This window comes from Halichoeres trimaculatus, unplaced genomic scaffold (assembly GCF_033239565.1).
Source record: "Halichoeres trimaculatus isolate MK-OKI-2021-1 unplaced genomic scaffold, fHalTri1.1 fHalTri1_scaffold_3, whole genome shotgun sequence".
NCBI classification, from domain to species: Eukaryota; Metazoa; Chordata; class Actinopteri; order Labriformes; family Labridae; genus Halichoeres; species Halichoeres trimaculatus.
This window is the reverse complement of record NW_027437181.1, coordinates 28285220-28307531: the sequence shown is the minus strand read 5'-3', so window position 1 is coordinate 28307531 and position 22312 is coordinate 28285220. Positions and strand designations below refer to the sequence as shown.

Here is a 22312-nt window from a genome sequence, read left to right as displayed (position 1 = left end):
CTTCCTGATCTGAAGCTGTAAATACGGGAGAAGAGTAGTTTCAGTGACTCTGTAACCCAAGCTGCTCCAGATGTACAAGTATCATGCACCGTGTTTTGGTTTCAAGCATTAACAATAATGAAAGATTCTCTAAAATTTAAAAAAAAAAAAAAAAAAAAAAGTAAAATTTTAAACTTGGTGTGTTTAATTATTTTGAAGGAAATAACTCCAGGAAGTTTTCACAACCTTTCGCTCACAGAGTCACACCCTTTAAGCCTGCACTGTTGGCAGATCTGATCTGATAGAGTTAAAGTGTTACACAATGAGTGACAGACACAGCACTGCAAGAAAATAGAAGGAGTTTGTATGATTAGGATTTAAAGGGTTCATGTGCCGTTAAAACTAGGACAATTTCCCTTTCAATCAAAACAAAACACATCACTGTATCAGAACATGTGACTGCAGGTGCCTCAGGTGTGTCTCTGATCCTGCTCAGCCTTGTTTGGGATCCATCCACACACATACACACAGACACACACTGTCATTGAACTTAAATGTCAGCTACACGTACACACACCTTGAAGTAAACACACCTGAGCTGGAGTAGACAGACTTCACAGATCCGCCTCTAACCTGATGCCTCCAGTCTTCAGGTGTAATCTGACAGTGGAAAAGCAGTAAGCTGACACTGCCTACCAGATATTGGTCACTCACTGAAAAGGAATGAGAGAGGAAGACAAGTATTATCATTTCTAGAGACCAAGTATGAGCCAGGCGTCCATGCTGCTCAAACCGGTTTGATTACTGCTCTCTTCACCTCTTATGTAGAAAAATACCTTTTTACACAAGGAAGTAGGAATGAAAGAATGTCAGAGAAGGGAGGTGTGGACAGTTTGACATTCACACTGACTGATGAAGAGGGAACAGAAAGATGTTTGCTTCCCAACACAAAGCAGAGGAGGAGTTTATTCTTTCGCACTTACAATCTACAGGAGTATATGTCAGGTCACTTAGCAGCTCAAAAACAGGTGTATGATCATGTAAACAATTCAGAGATGTATTATTTCTCTTTTCTAAAGAAATGATCAGTGATAAGCTGTTTCCAGTGCAGGAACTCTTCGGTTTTTCAGTGCTCAATCTTTATAATGTACAAGTTTGGGTTTTTAGATGTCTACTTCTGGTCTATTCCAAGTCTTAAGGCCTTGGATTAAGGGGCCGTTTACACAACAACGGTTTTAGGTTGAAATGCAAAAGTTTTGATGCACTTCAGCCTCATGTTTACACGGTATTGGCGTTTCAGCCGACCTAAAACGCAAACTTTTGAAAATGGCCACCAGAGTGGGATTTTCTGTAACGCTGCCGTCACTGTTGCCATGTGAACAGTAAGTCGGCATTTTTAGTGGAAATGCTAACATCACACTCTGCTTTGCACAAGGGAACATGACAGGGCAAGAGACAGTTGTTATGATGGTCACGAGACTGACCGAATTCTGTCAAAAGTACCTGGTACCGATGCACGTAAAATCAAAAGGTACCATGCTTAGGTACCTAAACACATCCTTGTGACTGTGAGGGAGTGGAAGAGTAGCTGGTTTTCCATGCTGGACATGAACACAGCATTGCAAGGTTACATATTGAAGAATAAGCATGTTAAATTATTTTTTAAAAATATTTTATTACTAAACAAATCAATACTTTTTACCACTTAACACAAAAAAGTAGCAAAAATTGGTACAGTTTGGCATATCGATTGCAAGGTACAGGGCATCAGTACCATATTGTTTCAAATGTAAAAGGTACCCATCCCTAGTCACGAACTACCGTGTTGTGCTTGTGCTGCTCGGTCTACTGTATCTGCTGACTGTCTTTAAACAAAATGTGCATCTGTTGCTCCACTTTTGCACTTAGTATTCGCCAATACCTCAGATGATCGGCTCAACTCTACTTTGGGGGAGTTCTCCCAAAAGCTGCCTCTGGACAATACAGTTATAGCACCAACTACAGACTTGGCATGCTACAGCGTATTCAGTTTCTTTGAGTTTCTGTGTAAACACTTTTTTTTTTCACTGTGTTTTAGAGTTTTCCGATGAAAGGTTGTCGTGTAAACGGGGCTTCAGGCATCAATTGACTTAAGGTACACTTTGGTCCCCTGAAAATAAGCCCCAGGAACTAAATGTCACAAGTGGTAACACAGTGATAAATGCTTAAGTTGAATTAAGGGAAAAGATGAATCTCATATTTTTATAGTGTGACACATACAAAGAAACTGAATTTAGGATAATTTTGCCTCTGTTGAATCTATTTCCATTCAGTACTTTTTTTTCATACAGCCCCCAAATTATGTTTGCTTATTTTAAAGTGGCACATCCTAAACACACCATGAGCAAGCGCTTTGACCATTTCTACAGACCAGCTGAGTCCTGTGAGTCTTTTCACGTTATGAAAGTGTAAAACCAAACTGCTTGAGTTATTCTACAAGAACTAATCGTTAACACGTTCCAGCTTACTGATGAAGACCATAAATTACAATCAGTGACTTATGATTGGGTGGAAAAATGTCCCATCCCAGTGCTAGTGCTGTGTAGTTCAGAAGTTCTGGGTACTTGCGTGTATCCCATAATAATCGTGCTGTGTATGAAATCACGTTTACTGTTGCCTGGGATGATCTGTTTTAATATTTATACAGCCGCCATGTCCAAACACAGGAAATCCACTTCTCAAATGAAGACAGCTCGTGCCTTGGTTGATGGCCAAACTGGTTCTACAACTCTAAGGGCAGACGTGTTTCAGTCTCGCATGCTGGTATTTTGTAAACCTGAAATAAAGCTGACTCCACTGCTGCAAGGTGAGAAATGATTTACAATGAGACGCAGAAAGTGTGTGTGAGAGAAACATAGAAAGGGGGAAGGGGCGGCACTTTGGTTAACACAATCAGAAACTCTAATCCATGAGGTCAAAGCATTATTTACTCTCCTCTCCCTCCTCACATGCCCTGAAGGCTCGGCATACTTCCTTTTCTCTTCTCCTTCAAACTTATCAGTCGTGCAATGTCAGTCACAAAGTTGTGTGCTCATGGTTATGACGATGGCAGATAGCCCACATACAAATATTTCCAGAAGGTGTCTCGGTAAATAAGAAGCCTCTAGCGTGCCAGTTTTTGGTTTGGGACCCAGGATGACCTGGAAAATATGATGACGGTGCAAAAACATCTCTGAGACAGGAGCTGATTCGGGCCAGTCTTTAAAATTTGGGGGTCATCACAAAATGAATCTCTTGAGTAAAAAATAACTGAGATGGAGGAGATTGATCCATCATGACAATAGATAAATAAAAATATGATATTAAAAATTCACAAAATAAAGCTGCCGATCCACAGTATAAATGACTCATTATGCAGAAGGTTTGTGACTCGTTAATACATAACTCATGTAATTTATTTAAGTATGTCTAATCAAGGTTAAAGCTCCTGTGGGAAACTTTGAGTTTATGTCAATTAACTGCTCAATATGTGTAACCGTTTGCATTTGCTCGACAGGATTGTTTACTTTTTGCACAATAAAAAGCTTGTCCAAAACTGCTGAACAATAAATAAAGTCGTGAAAAAAGAGCTCCACCCTGAACATCTACAGCAGTGAAATGCATTTCACTCATCACAACAGTGGTATTGATCCCAAATGATCACATAATGATTCTTTATAGCAAAGTTTCAGGGGTAGGGCCACACCTTAACTCCTCAACCCTTACCTCCTCTGGTGCTCTTGGATGTTTAAAAGAGCTAAAGTGTATCCTCTACTTTATAGCAAGAAGTTTGATGTCAAATTCAGAATCTTTAGTCTCACCTGTAAGTCATCAAGTGAAGCTGTCAATAACTAACAGAGGACACCTACTCCTTCCATTAGTCATTTGTCTTTGATGTTTCAAGTTTATTTTGCTAACATTAACTATAATTATAGCAATAATAACTTTCTTTATTTATATAGCGTCAAATCACAACAGATGTTATCTCAAGACGATCTCCAACCACATTCACTAGTCTAGACCTGCTAAAGTTGTATTACTGTTAACAGAGACCCAACACCAACGAGACAAGAGGTCTGATCTCATCTTAACCCACCATGAGTACAGCACTTTGCAGCATTTAGCAAGTTTACAATAGCAAGGACAACTCCCTTTTAACAGGCAGAAACCTCGGACAGAACCAGACTCGTGTTAAACAGACTTCTGCTGAGACACTGTAGAGGTTAGAAAGGGGGATAGAAGGAGGTGCAGAAAAAGAGTGAGAGGTGGATGGAGTTAAAAAAAAATAACTATTGTGGCCGTGATGATAATGATGATGATGATGATGGTGAGACTGTGAAAAGTCATCACAGCAGGAGTCTGGCAGGTTGACAGCATCAGGCTGTTTACTGCAACAGTCTGACAGAATGAAACAAGGGATGCTCAGAAAGATCTATGGTCAGTCACTTCAATGGGAAATTAAGATTCAAAGTTACTTACAAACAGATAGAGAAGAGAGAACAGGGTGTGTCAGTTCCTTCTTAACAGTCCAAGCCTATAGCAGCCTAACTAAGAGCTGGCCAAGACCTGATCCAGCTCTAACCATAAGTTTTATCAAAAAAAGGAAAGTTTTAAGTCCACTCTTCAAGTAGAGATAGTCTGCCTCATGGACCCTGGTTGGTTGATGATGCCAAAGAAGAAGTCTGATCACTACAGGCTTGACCTCCCATACTACTTTTAGAGACAGTAGGTACAATGAGCAGGTATGCATGCTGGAAGTGCAGTGATCTAGATGGATAACATAGCACTATGGGCTGCTTAAATGGGATGGTGCATTACCATTAAGAGCTTTGTAAGTCAGAGGAAGAATTTTGAGTTTTATTTCAGATTTGACTGCGAAACCAATCCTTCTCTTCTATAATAATGAAAATAGTTTTAATAGAGACGGTCTGACCTCCTCTGCTCCTGCTGCTCATGTTTTCATGTGTAAGCACATTTTTACTTTTCTGTCTGGTACGGGTGAAGTTAATTTCAACCTTTATTTACACTTTGGCAGCGCAATGTATCCCAACCATGAGACTCATCAGAAAAAAATACATGTAGGTCAAGAAAAAACAAGAATACAAGACACAAATCTTTTGACACATGTAGTGCTTTTAATTATCATTTTAGGGTGATATATTTTCTTTTTTCAGGCATCAAAGCAGTATTTCAATAAATCTGTTTGGGAAGTCCAGAGAGGATACAACTTGTGGAAATGGGAAAAGAAGAGTTACAAGATTAATACTTCTGTCTCAAACTCAATTTACCAAAGAGTGGAGGAACTGGTCTATGTTTTCTGTTTTTTTGTAAAAAGGATATATTCAGTCACTTTCAGACAAATTCTGAGCTGCCAGATTTGAGTGTAAACTGAATTTCCCCCCTCCCGACTCTGACTTCTACAACCTGCAAATGTGTGACTGGTTAAAACAGCTCTGAAATCACACAGCACATCAGGTTTTACTACAGAACCAATAAGCAGTCTGTGTTTTTAAAGCTTTTCCAACACAGAAGTCCAGTTACTGTGCCCTTCTCTTATTCTCACGCTGCCTCAAGGGTCCTCTCAGTCTGTCTCCCACATATGGAACAATGCAGTGCATTAAAATTCATGTGCTTTTCATCTGGACAGCAGACATTCAGTATCTCTGTCTCATAGTCGTGCCCGTACTGGAATCCCAAAAGCTTGCCTGACAGGCCGCCCTCCACCAACTCCAAAGGACAGAGGACAGTGGCTTTCCTCACAGAGCAGTCGCTGCAGCACAGAGACACTTTTGTTTTGAGGGGGTTGCCAGTCATTTTGCATTGTGGCTGGGCAATCATATTTTATTCAACAGGCTTAAAACCCTCTCAGACGACACAAAGTCAGCCACCTCTTCACAGTGAATAGTTTGGTCATGAGAGCATGGTGGGCAAGATGCACAACAAGTTTCCCGCCCTGGAACAGCCACCACGCTGTAACCAAACTGTCATCAAACTGAGCCAAAGTTTATGGCGGCGTCCAAAAGGCAGGTGACATTTAACACTGACTGCCCTCTGACTGGTGATGATGCAGTTTTAGTAAGGAACTGCTTGCTCCAGTTTGGTTCAGCATAGGTTAATGTTGACTGAACTTTTCAGGGATGCCTGGAGACACTCTCAGAGCTTTTCTGTGATCTGAGGAAACACCTTCACACTCTGACAGTGTGATTTACAACTTGTCTGTCACCAACCAACTTTTCTGTCACTCATCTTTCTTTAAACATTACCTCAGCTGTTAACTGATTAACTGATGTAACTCCAAATCCAGGTCATCCAGACCTTGTCTAATGGAGTAGATCTGATGTGTAAAACAACCTTAACACTTGATCTTACACTTTTATTTCAGAAGGTGAGCTCTTACTCTATCTTCATTCAAAAATTATAAAACTTAAATTATTTCAAAAAAAAATTACAGAAAGAAAAAGACAAAAGAGACTTAACAAAAAAATGACATCTGAGACCATATTGTGATCAGTCCTGGGTGTCCAGTTGCGGATTTGATCAAACATTGTTTGAAATAACTCAAATATGGGTACAATTTCATAGAACTAAGCAAACTCAAAATGTTTGATCTGTCCACATTTCTTTCTTACCACAAGACTCCCTGGGGTGACTAAATCAGGATAATGAAGGTATCAGTGGCAGCAGGCTGGCTGAGGAAAAAGCAATGTGTTCACAAAGGGAGTGTAAGATTCTACAAATCAATTAAGTTAATTACCTTAAGACTTTTGTCTGTTTGTTTTTGTCTGTTTTTAGGTTGGTCTGGAAGTGTATTCTCACAGCAGGAGGTCCCAGGTCTTTGGCAGCACTGGTTTATCAGTCATAGGCTGAAAACTTGGGGAACCTTTATACTAGACCCAGTTTTTATTTAGTGTTAAAAGTGTTGTGATGTATTTATAGCTCAATCATTTTTATGGCTCTTTTGTTCTTTGCCTGTGACAAGCATCATGTACAACAACAATGAAGTGAAACCAACAGAAAAACAAATAAGAACCCCAAACCACTACCACCACTATTAAGCTCTTTTCTAGTCTTTGACACAAAAAGCAATGGGAGAGACCACTACAGTTATATTAACTGATCCAAAACATTCACATTCATGGGGTCCAGTGTCTTGCCAAAGAACGTATAGACATACGACTCCTTGAACTGGGTTCGAACCACCAACCTTCTAGCTAGCCCTACAGTTTCAAGGTATACATGTTCTGAGAGCAATCTGGTTCTTAAACAGGTTCAAAATGTGTTTGGTGTTAGGTTTAATGTCATCTAAATACCGGTACCGGTCTGTGGGTCAATTGATAAGGGGCTGCACATAAAAAATACTCAACTTACATTATATCAGTTTGATTTATTATATGATTATGAACTATGTTTTATTTTGAAAAAATATCAGATTCTCTATGTCATACCTGTCTATGACTCATTCTTGATGCCAAATCCCCCAAGCTAGCAAAATGGACAAAAACAAACATCTTTGGAAAGTTTCTTTAGGCAGGGTAAAAGAGTCAGTAAGAAGACAAGAGGAATAGCCGGTCCGACATTAAACCGGTCTGTGGCACAAAAAAGGCTAATTTTGATAATGTAGAAGTGTTGTCAGAGAGCACAGTTGGTTTAGACAGGCCATGAAGTCAAGCCTGGCCCAGCTGCTCTTATCACCAACACTACCAAACCATTATATACAACCATCCATTCAGCAAACAGCTGAGTGAGCCTTCTTTATAAACTTCTTTAGCTTCACTACTCTCACTGCTTTCCCTGCTAACGGCTGTGCAACCCACCTCCACCTGAGATGCTCCTTCAAGTGCCTGGTTTTACCTCGGACGTGTACAGCCACTGATGTCTGCTCTGCTCTGTGCCCCGCCCCTCTTCTGTATTTGCACGTGGAAGAGCAGAGAGCTCCCCAAACAGAGCCATATCGCCAGATTTAACTCATGCAATGCAAATATTACATTCTTTTAAAAAAAAGAGTAGTCCTGACTGAAATCCAGCACCTGATCCAACAGTAATAAAATATCCGATGTTTTTCCCAAACAAACTACACCAGCTCCAAACCAAATGTGAAGGGTACCGTGAAGCTGGATGTTGATTTAAATAAAGAAAAAAGCAAGATCAACTAATACATGCGGCTCTTTATTTACAAACTGCATCTGTGGAGAACAAGATTATTTTTTGATAGCATAAAATTTTTAATTGAGTTATAAAGAGTCCTTTTAAGAAAACAGTGGAAAACAATGAAAAACAGTCTCATAATGAACAAGATAATAACATAATATTTACTTCTGTGAAAAATATATATCTATTTGTCATAAAATGTGGGCTATGTCTGTAAAAGAGTAAAAAGACATTATTTTTTTCATGTTACCCTCTGATAAGCCAGGGTAATGATGTTTGATTAAAGTTCAGAAAGCAGTCCTGGATCGGCTCCGGCTTGTTTCTTAAAAGCAAAGGGCTGTTTGAAGCACAGACGTGAAACCACAGTTTACAGAAAGTAAACCATTACTAAAAGGATTGCTGTAGTTCCCAACTCCCTGCTTCTGTTTCTTTACAAAATGTACATTATGTATAAGATTGTGCTCCATTATAAAAATGGATGCTTCACAAAACAGTATATAGCTACGGTTATATATAATATATAGTTTTTCTCTTTACAATAAATCAATCTATCTGTATGAGTATACTTATCAAATGATTGATGAAAGCTTGTTATTACTGTAGGCAATCAGATTTCTGAGTTCATGTTTGCTGTGCTCTACTTCCTATACAAATTGCTTTCTATCTAGTGCATACTCATGGGTTATAATCTGGCGTTTAAAAACAAAACAGATTACAAAAACAATAAAAATCTATGAAAAGGCCCATAAAAAGTGGGCTTGTAACTACAAAAACCTACAAAGACTAGGAGAGGCATGATGTGGAAGTCTCCCAAAATGTTCGCGAGAACCAAGTCCTTGTCCTGATCATCAAGTTTCTGCTTTCTGCTGGGACGCAGCGCTACAGATCATCAAATCTCCTGCTGTTCACCTGCAGCCACTGATAGGCACCTCGCCACCACATGTCTTCAGGAAAATCATCTGACAGGTCCCTGATTCAAATCTCTCTGTGGCTGGAAGGACTCCGTCAATCCTTTTCTGCTGGAGGCATCCTCTCACTTTACATCATTTTAGATGTCTTGTTTTAAAACCCCGCTCGTCAAAGCTGGATCATCGGCAGGCCTGCTGCACTTGATTAATCAGCTCTCCAAAGCGATCAAAGAGCCCCTCCACCCACGCGACGTTCTGCAGACACTTCTGTACCGTCTCCTCCTGGCCCAGGTCCCCAACCTGCAACCGCAGGGATGCGATCTGGACAGCAGAAGCACAAATAGACACGTTACAAGAGAGGTAACACAGGAAAGTTCTCCCTGAGTAATTAGCATCTGGAGTGAAACCTGCAAACTATTACTTGTCAGAGTGTAAAATCCAGGCTGACATGAAGCAGTTAATTGAATTTGAGACAAACAGGCCAGCGATGACGTCTTACCTCGTCTTTACACATGAGGTACGTGTGGTACTTGTAGTGCTGTAGAGAGTGGTACAGAGAGAACCACTGAGTTTTCTGCTGGTCCACTGTGTACTCCTAAAAAAATGAAATACCCAGAAGTCTTAAACACTTTCAATGACATCCAGATTGTTTTGGATGATCAGAAACAACAAAATCAGCCCTGAATGGAACAATATGAGTGAGAGACACACATGGTTACACAGTGCCCTCTACTGGTGAGACATTAAGAGTGCACTGAAAAAAAACATGATGTCTTACCTGTGGCACTTTGTTGGGCACCTTGTAAGGTTTCATGGTTTTCTTGTTGTAAGCCTTCCCGCTCAGACGCACCTTAAAGGCCGGGGTTTCCCCATCTTTCTTCAGTTCAGTCACCACTGAGATCTCTGGGAAACTGTCCAAAGCGGTCTGACAGACATAGCCACAAGGTTCAGTACACCTGCTGTTTCTGGATTCAAAAATCTCACTCTGTTTGCTAACTAACCACCTTAGAGTGAGTATACATTAAGAAAAGACTTGACTCAGTAATTAAGTTAAGTATCATCTCAGTATACAAAATACAAAAAAAAAGTCCTAAGATTGATGTGGCATATTTTTTATTCACAGGATGCTGCTTTGTGAAATCTAAAAACGGCTTTTCCATGGCTCTAGTCAAACGCTTCAAATCAACCCACCTTTAGGACCTGCCCGATGTGCAGTTTGTGAAGCAGGCGTTTCCTGTTATCTGTGATCATCCCATCCACTCTTTTCATGTGCGGCAGCAGCAACTCATCTGGGGAAAAAAGTTGACAAATCCATCATTCTTGAGATCACCACCCTTCTAGTTGAGAACTTAAACTTCTTTCATATAGTTTGGGGCCTTTTAATAAATAGGGATTCACGATATTATCGGCACAATATCGGTATCGGCTGATAAAAGCTTAAAAACACGTTTATCAGTATCGGCAGATATGAAAATTTCTGCCGATATGCACAGCCGATAAGGTGCTATTCAGTTAGGATTATTATTATTTTCCATCTGAAAAATAAGCTCCTTAAATAAAATGTAGCACTTCATTTATTTGCACTGCAGAGCTCTGTGTCTGTCACCAGGTTGTTACAGTAGCTCTAAAATAATCAAATGCAACTTGGTTATGTTTAAAAATGCATTGTACATTTAAAGTTCATGTGATCTAAAGAAATTATTTTTCTGTATTTCAATACTGAATGTCTTGAGTTTGAAAAAATAATACATTTCTTACTTATGGTAAAATCAAATGTTTTTTGTCTTGTTTTATGTGTGTTTCTTAAACAAATAAGACCGTCACAATAAGAGTAACATATAAGTTCCAGTACAGGATAGACTTAGCTTTCTTTACAGTGATAAAAACAAACACACTTGTGATTATCGGTATCGGTATCGACCAAAAGGGGTTTCGATATATCGGCATATCGGATATCGGCAAAAATCCTATATCGTGCATCCCTATTAATAAAGCAATCATCCCTTTGCCTAGAAATCTGCTTGCTCACCGTTTGCCCTCTCCAAGGCTGTGATCATGTCTTCGTCCAAGGCAATGCTGACGAGCAGCTCCACAAAACTCTTGAACGTCTCCTTCATGGTTCGTGTGTTGAGGAGACGTGAAGCAAATGGCACTGGAGGGTTTAACTCTGAAAGTGTGAGACAGATGTTAAAGACCAGCCATTATTTAGTACGAAGGATTAAGATTTGTATTAAATAAACTTATATCTTAAGATTTATGAAGCATCTTCCTCACCATCATCTTCACCACCTTCTTCTGCAGATGATCCTGAAGCAGTAGGAGAAAACTCCTCCTTCCATTTCCTCCTTTTCTTGGGTGGGGGCTCTGCACGTGTCTTGAGCTGTTTGGGTCGTGGCTTTTGGTTTGGGGACACTGACGAAGGTGCGGCTGTCAGGCCCAGCAAAGTTTTCACCTGAGCACCCCTGGGTGTCAAAATGACAGGGAAAACCCCGTAAGAGCTGTGTTTGATCATGTAGCCGAGTTAAATCAGAAAATACTGTTAGCTTACCTCAGGGAGTTCATAGGCTTGTAGCGTGGCTTTCGACTACAAACTCGTACATACTCTCTTTTGTTAACCGTGTCCAGGAACTTCACGTATACTCTCTGGTACATCGTCTTGGCATCACCAAAATATCCAAGATACTGCACACACAAACAAAAACTTGTCAAATGTCTCAGAATGAAGAATACATACCACTACCCGCCTGCATTTGTCCCAGCATCTTTACTTACACTGTTTGTGGCTGAGAAGACTCTCTTCCCATCTCTCAACTCAGGTACAAACTTCTGCAGCAGAGCCTTCTGGACTTTCCAGATAGCCGGAGGTTCACTGCCTGCTCTCATTGTCACCTGAGCACAAAACACCAAACAGAAAAATCATCAGAAGCAGCTTCGGTTTATGAACAGTGAATCTCAATGAATCAAATTTCCCGTGGCTCTACCTTTAAGATCTCAATGTCCTCGTTCCTGACGACAAACTCATCCCTCTCTCTGTACATTCCCTCTCCTCCGCTGTCAGACAGCTCCTCATCAGTCAGTCCCTCAATGGCCACACTCGTCAGCCTCACTGCCAGCTGGCCTGGAGGGGTCTCTTTGGACTCCTCTTTGGCCACAAAGGTAGTCCCTCTTGTTACAGTGTTTGGGGTCTGTGTAGGAGTGACAACCTGCAACAAGCGGGTCTCAGTGACGGGGAGTGGTATGGTGGGAACTTGGTGAGGCTTCAACATCGAACCAGGGGTTTGGTTATCTGGAGAAGAGTTGCAAATATTTTTGAGAAAAACATAAAAATGAACATGAGGCGATACATTGCTATCATCAATTAATCAGAAATCACCTCTCAATAACCCCAAGATACTTAGAATATTTCAGTAATGAAAGGGACTTGGGGTTAAACGTACCCGTCCTGGGTTTCCGATCCGTAGACTCATCCAGGGCAGACAGTGCTGAGGTAATGCTGTTTCTCAGAGCCTGGTTCTTCCCTGTGTTCTCCTCCTCATCTGAACTGAACGATGGAAGAGTTTCCAGGTTTTTCTGTAGATCTTCCTCCAGGCGCTTCTGAGAGCTCACGACTTGACTCTCCTGAGGAATCAAAGGCCCCGGCAGAGTCTGCAGCTTTGAAGGCAAAGATGGTAAAGTACACGGTGGTGGTTTGTATGTAGTACACGGCTTTCTTGGGCGGCTGATGGTTCTTGTAGGACTTGGGGAGTACTGCTGTTTGGGGCCAGATTTGATAAAGTCAAGGAAAGATCCAATGAAGCCAGTTTTGACCTCTGGCTGTTTTTCCTCAACTTCACGGATCTTCTGTCTGATCCTCTCCTGTTGCGGACAACCGTCAAACACAGTTTGTGTGGAGGACGGTGAGCTGACGTCACTACCTCTGGAGTTCTGCCGCTTTGCTGGTGCACTTCGCTTGGCCTGTTTGGCCTGCCCATTGTCCTCCTCAGGACCAGTTGGTTTGGTCAAGGATTTAGAGCGGGCCTTCTTTTTCAGAAAGTCTTCACCTCCTGGGCTGTCCATGGGGCCATCCTCTGTTTTAATACACTTTACATTCCCCTTGATGCTGCTTTGGAGGCCTGAGGGGTCGTACACCTGCCCAGCTAAGTGATAGTCATTTTCAGAACTCCCTCCATCTCCATTCGTGTTGATGTCAGAGCTGTTGTTGTGGTGACTCTGACAGTCTGCCGCCATCTGAGCTCCATTTAGTGTCATGGCCATGGTGTGGGTGTTAGTGTTGGTGAAGCTTGGAGACATGTGCCTAATATCCACCGTCTGGAAGTGGCCTTTAGAGTCGACTGGACTTGCCATCACCGCCATGTCAGCCTCAGCAGAAGATGTAGCTTTCACAAAGTCTTGTGGTGTGACGCCACAGGCAGCGACTGTAGCTGCCAGGATGTCATCAACATTTGACAAAATGTTCCTGTCGTCGGCCAGCAGCATGGAGTCAGGGAAGCAGATGGAGTTGAGAGCAAAGTGGTTCTTGGCATCGTTGGGTTGCTGGTTTACGGACTGGCTATAGTGGTGTTTAGAGGCATCAGGACATCCTGAGCTCTGTTCGGACACTACGGTGTCCTGCTGGTTATGGGTTTCAGTGGCACTCGCACCCAGCAGCTCTCGATCCATCTGAAGATACTGGACGTGGACAGGGCCCAGGTCCTGGGCATGCTGGACACCCTGCACTGGTATCCCCTTTGAAGTGTTTTGAGCGTGCTGGACGAGGGGCTGCTGGAGGAGAATCATCTGGTTGTGCTCGAGGAGAACCTGAGCACTGGGGACAGTAATGAACTGTGTGTGGGAGGCTGGGGTCTGACTTTGAGACTGACGATGGTTCAGGTGGCTTTGTTGATGTGGCTCAGGAGATTTGAGTTGAAGAGGGTGCTGCTTGAGCTGTTCTGAACTAAGGGGCACATGAGACGATATAATACTTGAGTTTGTAGTTTTTGTGCTGTTGGTATCGTGACCATTGGTGCTGTTTAGATGAACATGCTGTTGGTTCAGAGAGCCGGTTCTGTCATCCTTCACCTGTGCCGTGTTTGCCTGACCCAGCCCCATATGCTGGTCCTCAGATCGTGAATTGCTTCGGATAACACTTTGTGTTTTGTGATGATCATCCATTTTTGACACTACATAGATGACGTTGTTATGGGCAGACATGTTGCTAGCAGCAGCAGAACCTTCCAAAGATGCCTGCTGGAGAGCTTCAAGGTCCTGGATGGGAAGCTCCTCAAGTTTCTGTTTGCCATATGTTGACTTTATGTCCTGGATTGAGGACCTAACATTGTTTTGTAAGGCTTGAGCAGTAGAAGAGTAGGTAGGCAACGGTGAAGACAAAACATACTTATGTGGCATTGATTGGGACAGAGAGCTGTGTGTTTTACCCTCCAATGAGGACTGCATTAAGTTGTAGTCCTGTGTAGAATTTGATGTGGGTAGGCTCTGCACACATGTAGAGGGGTAAGGGGAGTCCAGCGACTGGTTAAGAGATTGTCCTGTGGAGTAACTCTGGGACAGAGATACTGAGGCTGGACCCTGCGAGTGAGATGTAAAAGTCACATTTGAGGCACCCTGAGAGTGGGATGAAGGGTAGCTCTCAGAGAGATTTCCCTGACACAAGCCTTGGACCTGGGCTCCATACTGGATCTGCTGCTCCTGGCTTAGCCCAGGACTGGAAGAGTAAACTAGAGGCTGACTTACAGATGCAACATTATCAGACTGGCTGGAGAGGGAAGGCAGAGTCTTGTAAAGGGGAGAGAGTTTGTTTGAGCTGGTGTTGGAGCTCTGAGACTGGGTTTGGGGGGTGATGTAGGTCTGTGCAAGGCTAAGGTTGGAAAGCTGGGCTGTCTGCTGATTAGCAATCACTGAGTTCTGTTTTTGACCTGGGGGGACATAATGCTCCGGAGACCCTGTTGCCAGGTGCTGAGAGTGTTTGTGACTCTCTTCGCCACCTGCAGAGTGTTGAGCTAGTTTGGAAGAGCAGTCATCAGCCTTTGACAAGGAAGTGGACGAATAAGCTTGAGTGACTGAGTCTGTTTTGGGTTGTGGAGCATGACTGACCCCTTGAGAGGAATCGGCAACGGTGGAAGGGCTGCAGGACACTGGGGTCTGGCGGGACGGGTCCTGCTGGTAGGACACATCCCCTTCATTAGCAGAGCTGAAGTATCCCTGTAAGGAGTGCTCTGAATCAGGCAACTGCTCGGAGGCTGTGTGGCTGCTAGAAGGCCTCTGGTGGTGTTTGATCACACTACATTCACGCTGAAGAGCTCTTTCAATGGAGCCTGAGAAAACCGTTGCTCCGTATGGCTGTGGAGCAGCATGAGGAGCAGACAGGGTGGAAGGTAGTAGGCTGAACTGAGGTTGTAAGAGGTGTGGGGCTGACTCCTGGGCAGAGCGGTAAGTGGAGGACTGAACGGGCAGAGCTGAGCTCAGAGCAGGGGCAGGTAGGTGATTGAAGGCCAGTGCAGTGGGAAGCACAGTCTGGCTTGGTTTGAGATGGAGTAGGGGGTCATGATGAGAAAACAGGCCATTGGTGGAAGTGCTGAAGGCAGGATCCGTGAGAGCCAAGGATGGGTTGGTGGCATAACTCCTTGAAGGGTAGGCACCAGTGTGCTGATAGGACGACAGAGTAGGAGGAGAGGGGAAAGTGGCAGTAGAAGGCAGGGCACCGGTCAAATACAGCTCTGTGGTGGAGGAGTTGGTACCTGCAAAGATTGGAGTAAACAACTGAAGAGCAGGACAGGAAGATGCAACTGCACCTGACAAACATCATTTTATCTCCCTCTTAGTGTCCAGCAAATTCAAACCACATGAAGGTGCAGCAAGCTACTGATATATATTCCTCAAAAATGTTAACACTACTTAACTTTGTATGATGCAGGGTTAATCTGTGAGTTAATTTATGAGTTGTCATAATTCATGGCTCATAAAAAGTGAGGGAAAATATGCAAACTGAACTTTACATTTATGGAGCCATAACTAAGTTTATAAAGACGCTGAAAATATTTGAAAATTCTTTAATATGATTTTAAACTATGTTAATAGAAAAAGTTCTCTAGAATATACACTTACCAGCCACTTTATTAGGCACACCAGTCAAACTGCTCATCAACACAAATTTCTAATCAGCCAATCACATGGCAGGAACTCAATACATTTAGGTATGTAGACATGGTCAAGACGATCTGCTGCAGTTCAAACCAAGCATCAGAATGGGGAAGAAAGGTGATTCAAGTGACTTTGAACGTGGCATGGTTGTTGGTGCCAGACGGGCTGGTCTGAGTATTTCAGAAACTACTGATCTACTGGGATTTTAACCAACAACCATCTCTAGGGTTTAGAGAATGTTCCCAAAAAGAGAAAATATCCAGTGAGCAGCAGTTCTGTGGGCCTAGAGGTCTGACCAGAGGTCAGAGGAGAATGGACAGACTGGTTGGAGCTGATAAAAAGGCAACAGTAACTCAAATAACCACTGGTTACAACCGAGGTCTGCAGAAGAGCATCTCTGAACACATAACACGTCCAACCTTGAGGCAGATGGGCTACAGCAGCAGAAGACCACACCGGGTGACCCTCCTGTCAGCTAAGAACAGGAAACTGAGGCTACAATTCACACAGCAACACCAAAACTGCACAATAGAAGATTGGAAAAACGTTGCCTGGTCTGATGAGTCTGGATTTCTGCTCCACATTCAGATGGTAGGGTCAGAATTTGGCGTCAACAACATGAAAGCATGGATCCATCCTGCCTTGTATCAACGGTTCAGGCTGGTGGTGGTGGTGTAATGGTGTGGGGGATATTTTCTTGGCTCACTTTGGGCTCCTTAGTACCAACTGAGCATGGTTTAAAGTCCACAGCCTACCTGAGTATTGTTGCTGACCATGTCCATCCCTTTATGAGCACAGTGTACCCATCTTCTGATGGCTACTTCCAGCAGGATAACGCTCCATGTCATAAAGCTGGAATCATCTCAGACTGGTTTCTTCAACATGACAATGAGTTCACTGTACTCAAATGACCTCCACAGTCCCCAGATCTCAATCCAATAGAGCACCTTTGGGATGTGGTGGAACGGGAGATTCTCATCATGGATGTTCAGCCGACAAATCTGCAGCAACTGTGTGATGCTATCACGTCAATATGGACCAAACTCTCTGAGGAATGTTTCCAGAACCTTGTTGAATCTATGCCAACAAGGATTAAGGCAGCTCTGAAGGTTAAAGGGGGTCCAGCCCAGTACTAGCAAGGTGTACCTAATAAAGTGGCTGGTGAGTGTATTTATAAAAGTTTACAATGAAGTTTCAAACAAAACCTGAAACTGCTGTACCTTATTAACTCATTGAAAAAAGCAGTTTTAAACATTTCATGAAAAAGTCCAGATATGCTGTTCTATGCCGTGTCGACCTGAACCCCTGAATGAGTGCATGTTTTCTCACCAGCAGGCCACGATGGAGGTCTAAAAGGAGGAAGCAGCGAGGCACTAACAGGACCAGCCTGAAGGCTTCTAGACTCCATGGCCGACAGGAAGCTCATGATTGAGGTCTCAGAAGTATTACTGCTTGAGTCAAGTGCTCCTAGTATTCAAGAGAGGAAGAGAGAATAATAAACTGTTTATGATGACACTTCATGTAAGTATTACTACTTGGAGCCGCTTACAAACTAAACTAAAACAAATGCAAAAGGATTCTGATTTTAACTTATTCCACAATCATTCCTTGGCACCATATTTAAAAGAACATCTTCATTTTTTTTCATTATCAAGGACTGCAAAATGACTCAGACTTATATCTAAGCTCCCAAAAATTAAAATATGAAACCTGTATTATTTTAATTATAAATTCATAGATTCAAATAACCTAAGCATGGCAACATGAATGATTTATAATTCAAAAGATCTGATCCACTAACCACACATGGATTACAACATTACAGCACTCACCTGCTGCAGCAGGGAGATGTGATGTAGTGTAGGTGGGAAGCTGGTGGGTTGATGTGTAGCTTTGCCGCTGGAGAAGCTCTGCATCGAGGTGTGCTGCACCATAACTGGAACTGTATCAACACAAAACACACATGTAAATTCAAGCTGTAATCTTCAAAGGTATCAAAGAAGCACTTCAACATGTATGACCTGAGCAAATAGCTTTTCTTGAAACACAGCATTCTTGTTTTCTGTGACAGATTCTGTCGACCTGCACACACCCTATCTGCAGAAAATGCAACAATGGCTCAAAGTAGCATGCTAGGTTACAACTATGCTATGTTTGGTGTGGCGTGCTATTTTAATGTCAATTGGGGAACAGTTTAATATCTGACATATGATTCTCTGCTTCTCTTGGGAAAATCATTGGAAACAGAAATAAAACCAGAGGTGGGCTAATCAGAGGCAGCCAGCCTGACCTAAAGTGTTCCCTTTTTGCCAGAAGGAAAACATCTGTGAAAGGACTCAGAGCAGAGAGGGTGTCATCCACAGCTTGTTCTTGTCCTTTTTACATACACAGATGTGAAATCCTCTCTTATACAACGCTCCTTTGGTACTCAACTATTAATTGGAGGAGCTCTGACATAACATACAGCCAAGCGGGGAATTAACTCATTGGCCCCCAAGTAAGATACATGTTTGGGATCTAATGCTATCCAACACAGCAGCTTTTCTTCATTCACAAAAATTACTACATGAACGGTTTCATTTATAGGGAAGTATAAAATGTACCACATGTTCAGTACAGAGGTTTTAGTTCATTGTTTTGTTTAACTGGATGACATTGTGTTAAATGTGTTTCTAATACTGTTGCATTTGATGACTTTGCATTTGAAAAGCTTTCAATGTAAAAATGGTCACCGGGGTGTAACAGTTTGTTTCTTCAGCAGTTGAGACGGATGAATCAACCGCTACAAACTCTTGTTATTTTGGTCTCACTGATGTGACAGGAGGACAACCGAGATAACCAAAGGCTGCTCTTCTAATCAGAACATTCACTGTTTGTATTACTTAATGCTATGATTTAAGCCACAAAGCAAAATGTGTTTAGTCTTCACTGCACTGAAACCTTTTACTATAGCACTATTTACATTTGGAAGGTTTTTTTTTTCTTTTTCTCAAAACGGACTAAGCCACAGCTTCATTTAAGCACAGTTATTTGAAACTGAGATTGCTAATGTTATATTTAACCTGATGTTCTTTTGTTTGTGAATGATTGATGGATAAAGCAATGGATTAATTTGTTTTAGGGATACACGATATTATCGGCACAATATCGATATTGGCTGATAAAAGCTTAAAAACATGTTTATCGGTATCAGCAGATATGAAAATTTCTGCCGATAGGCACAGCCGATAAGGTGCTATTCAGTAAGGATTATTATTATTTTCCATCTGAAAAATAAGCTCCTTAAATAAAATGTAGCACTTCTTTTATTCTGCAGAGTTCTGTGTCTGTCACCAGGATGTTATAGCTATAAAATAATCAAATGCAACTTGGTTATGTTTAAAAATGCATTGTACATTTAAAGTTCATGTGATCTAAAGAAATGATTTTTCTATATTTCAATACTGAATGTCTTGAGTTTGAAAAAATAATACATTTCTTATTTATGGTAAAATCAAATGTGTTTTGTCTTGTTTTATGTGTGTTTCTTAAACAAATAAGACCGTCACAATAAGAGTAACATAAGAGTAACTTATAAATTCCAGTACAGGATAGACTTAGCTTTCTTTACAGAGAAAAAAACAAACAAACTTGTGATTATCGGTATCAGCCAAAAGGGGTTTCGATATATCGACATATCATATATATACAAAAATCCAATGTCGTGCATCCCTAATTTGTTTCCTTTGTTCTTCAAGAGCTGTCAAACAACTGATGTAAAGACTGTTGTGTATACTTCTTCAGATGAACCTGTACACTGGCCCTGTCAAAGAGGAGTCCTCCTCCAAACACCTGTGCTTTAGAAGTGTAGCTACTTTGCTGACTATTTTTGATACCTCAAAATACCTCTATGGATACAGCCAACATGTTGGAGCTTGTTGGCATGCATACGCTGTTATTGCGCCTGCAAAATTAATGCACCATGGGTGTAAACAAAGACAAAAAAATTGTAATAGTTTATACTAATATCGCGCATAATTTGATCATTGTTGCTAGCACTGTAGTTATAAATCTACTTCATTTTTTATGTTTTTGTCCATCTCTGTCTCACCCTCTTGGACCCTCACAGGGGGCTGTCCATCAGAAGTCTAGTTCTGCTAATGTGCCTGCCTCTTAAAGGATGGTTTGTTGATGCCAAATGAGACAAAGAGCCTGTGGTTGATTTAAGTTTGATGTCTATAAATAGTGGACTTAAGAGTACTGAGTTGACCTGCTCTTTTTTAAGAGTGTCATGATAACACTTGTTGTGTATTAGGTCTGTTAAAATTGACTGACTGTAATGACAGAAGTGAGTGTGACTAGGTTTTAGACCTGCAACCTATGCAGGTTTGTGCTTGCAAAGTTAATGTTACATTAATGTCAAAGAAAACACTGGACCAGCCACTTTCAATATTAAGGAAAAGGACTCGGAGTAGACACGTCGCCCCTTAGCTCTTAGGTAACAACACAACAGCTAAATGGCACTAATTTCAGAGCTATAAGTGATATGGCTAGCATTGCAGGCTAGTAGCCCTTCTTGTTTGGGTTTTCGTAAACACCTGTGAGTAAAGTAGAGCAATCGATGATGAAATGCTCGTTTTAGCTACCTAGCGGGTTAACTTACAACACGTAGAAAACTCATTCCTCTAGTTTGACTAACTCTGTACAGAGCCATGCTGGGGAGGCGGTGTGCTAGCCAAAACTAGCAGGGTGGGAGACAGAAAGTGAGATCCTCTCCAACTCCCAGAAAATTCCCTGAACTATCCAATCCCTCTAGTGTCCCCAGTAACGACAGAGACTTCCCCACTTTTCTCCAAAACAAACTAGGCCCTCCATCACCGATATTTCCTCAGGAATGCGCCCACTACTTCATCGTTTACCTGGGCTTGACACTAGCCGTACTGCGGTCATAGGCCCATGAAGCTACGGTCTGTGCTGGAGCAGCCAGCGCGTCCGCAAAGCTGGAGGTCGGGTAGTTCCTGTCCATCATCCGGTGAAAGATTCACTTCCCCGACGGAGCTTCGTGGAGCAGCGGACACGCATCGTAGCAGCCCGGGGTCCGACCCACCGACCCACCGACAGACCGACCTGGAAAGGCGAGGCTATCCCGTCAGAGCACCTTGCAGTCCGCAGAGCTGCCGTTACGCTGCGCGACGTCCTGGATGAAAGTGTACCCCTAGCCTTCAGATTGATTTCGTTAGTTTTTGTTCATCTCTCGTCATGGAGAGACGTGCAAGCCCTGCATGGTTTCACCTACCCATGTTAGTTTATTTCCCAGGATGCACCGCCGCACACTTTGGCTGGAAGTTTTGTAGTTTTCCTTCTGCCCACCTAAAGTTCAGGAAAATCTGGCCTACCTGTGTGCTTCATGACAAACATTCTGACACACAAATGATTTACTGCTTCGCATTTTCATGCAAAGCACTTTGAAACAGATAATGCTCTGACTAATTGAAGACATTTAAATTTTTTAGGTTTTTCAAGTAGTCTGATGTGTAAGACTCTTTCACTAATCCTACTGATAGTGAATTAATCAGTAATGAACATAAGGGGCATAGGAAACAATTTTGAGACTTCCTACTTCTGATTTGGTTTGACATTATTAAATCATTTTTTATTAATAAAAAAGAGAGTTTTTAGTCAACAGAGCCTTTGGGCTATACATTTTAAGCATAGAGAAACTGGAGCATTCTGCCCTCCATAGTTACATGTTTTTCACCATATGTTACTAACACAGTGCTTAAAAATAATCATTTTTACACTTAAGCTTCAGAGAAATTTCTCACGAGCCATTGAAAACCGTAAACAAAGTTATAAGATGAGAAGAATATATCAAAATGTCCATTTTATTTAAAACATTCTCACAAAACAAGGTTTTCCTATCTGCTAGAAATGCTTCAGATGAGCTATTAAATGCACGTCATGGTGATATATTGGTCATATTTTTTGTGTTTTACACTTGGACCTAATAATCAACCAGGTTTTGTCAATGACCATAAAAACTATACTTTAGAAAATGACATTCTTTTGTCAGAAAAACTACTGCAACGTGCCGGTTACTTTCAAACAGTCACATTTATTTTAGGTTTTATTTTCTTCCATGG

General features: G+C 41.9%; 1 protein-coding gene across 1 annotated transcript; it reads right to left on the bottom strand.

Moving 5' to 3' along the window:
• Nucleotides 1-8184: 8184 nt before the first annotated feature.
• Nucleotides 8185-21543, bottom strand: qser1 (glutamine and serine rich 1). The gene is made up of 13 exons (XM_074666222.1): nucleotides 21089-21543; nucleotides 18023-18132; nucleotides 17520-17657; nucleotides 12491-15787; nucleotides 12035-12339; nucleotides 11826-11942; nucleotides 11602-11735; nucleotides 11328-11515; nucleotides 11083-11220; nucleotides 10245-10342; nucleotides 9832-9978; nucleotides 9553-9648; nucleotides 8185-9374 (listed from the first exon to the last, which is right to left on the bottom strand). Exons 1-13 carry the CDS (start codon nucleotides 21196-21198, stop codon nucleotides 9234-9236), a joined length of 5019 nt encoding a protein of 1672 aa, XP_074522323.1. The 5' UTR covers nucleotides 21199-21543; the 3' UTR covers nucleotides 8185-9233.
• Nucleotides 21544-22312: the final 769 nt, after the last annotated feature.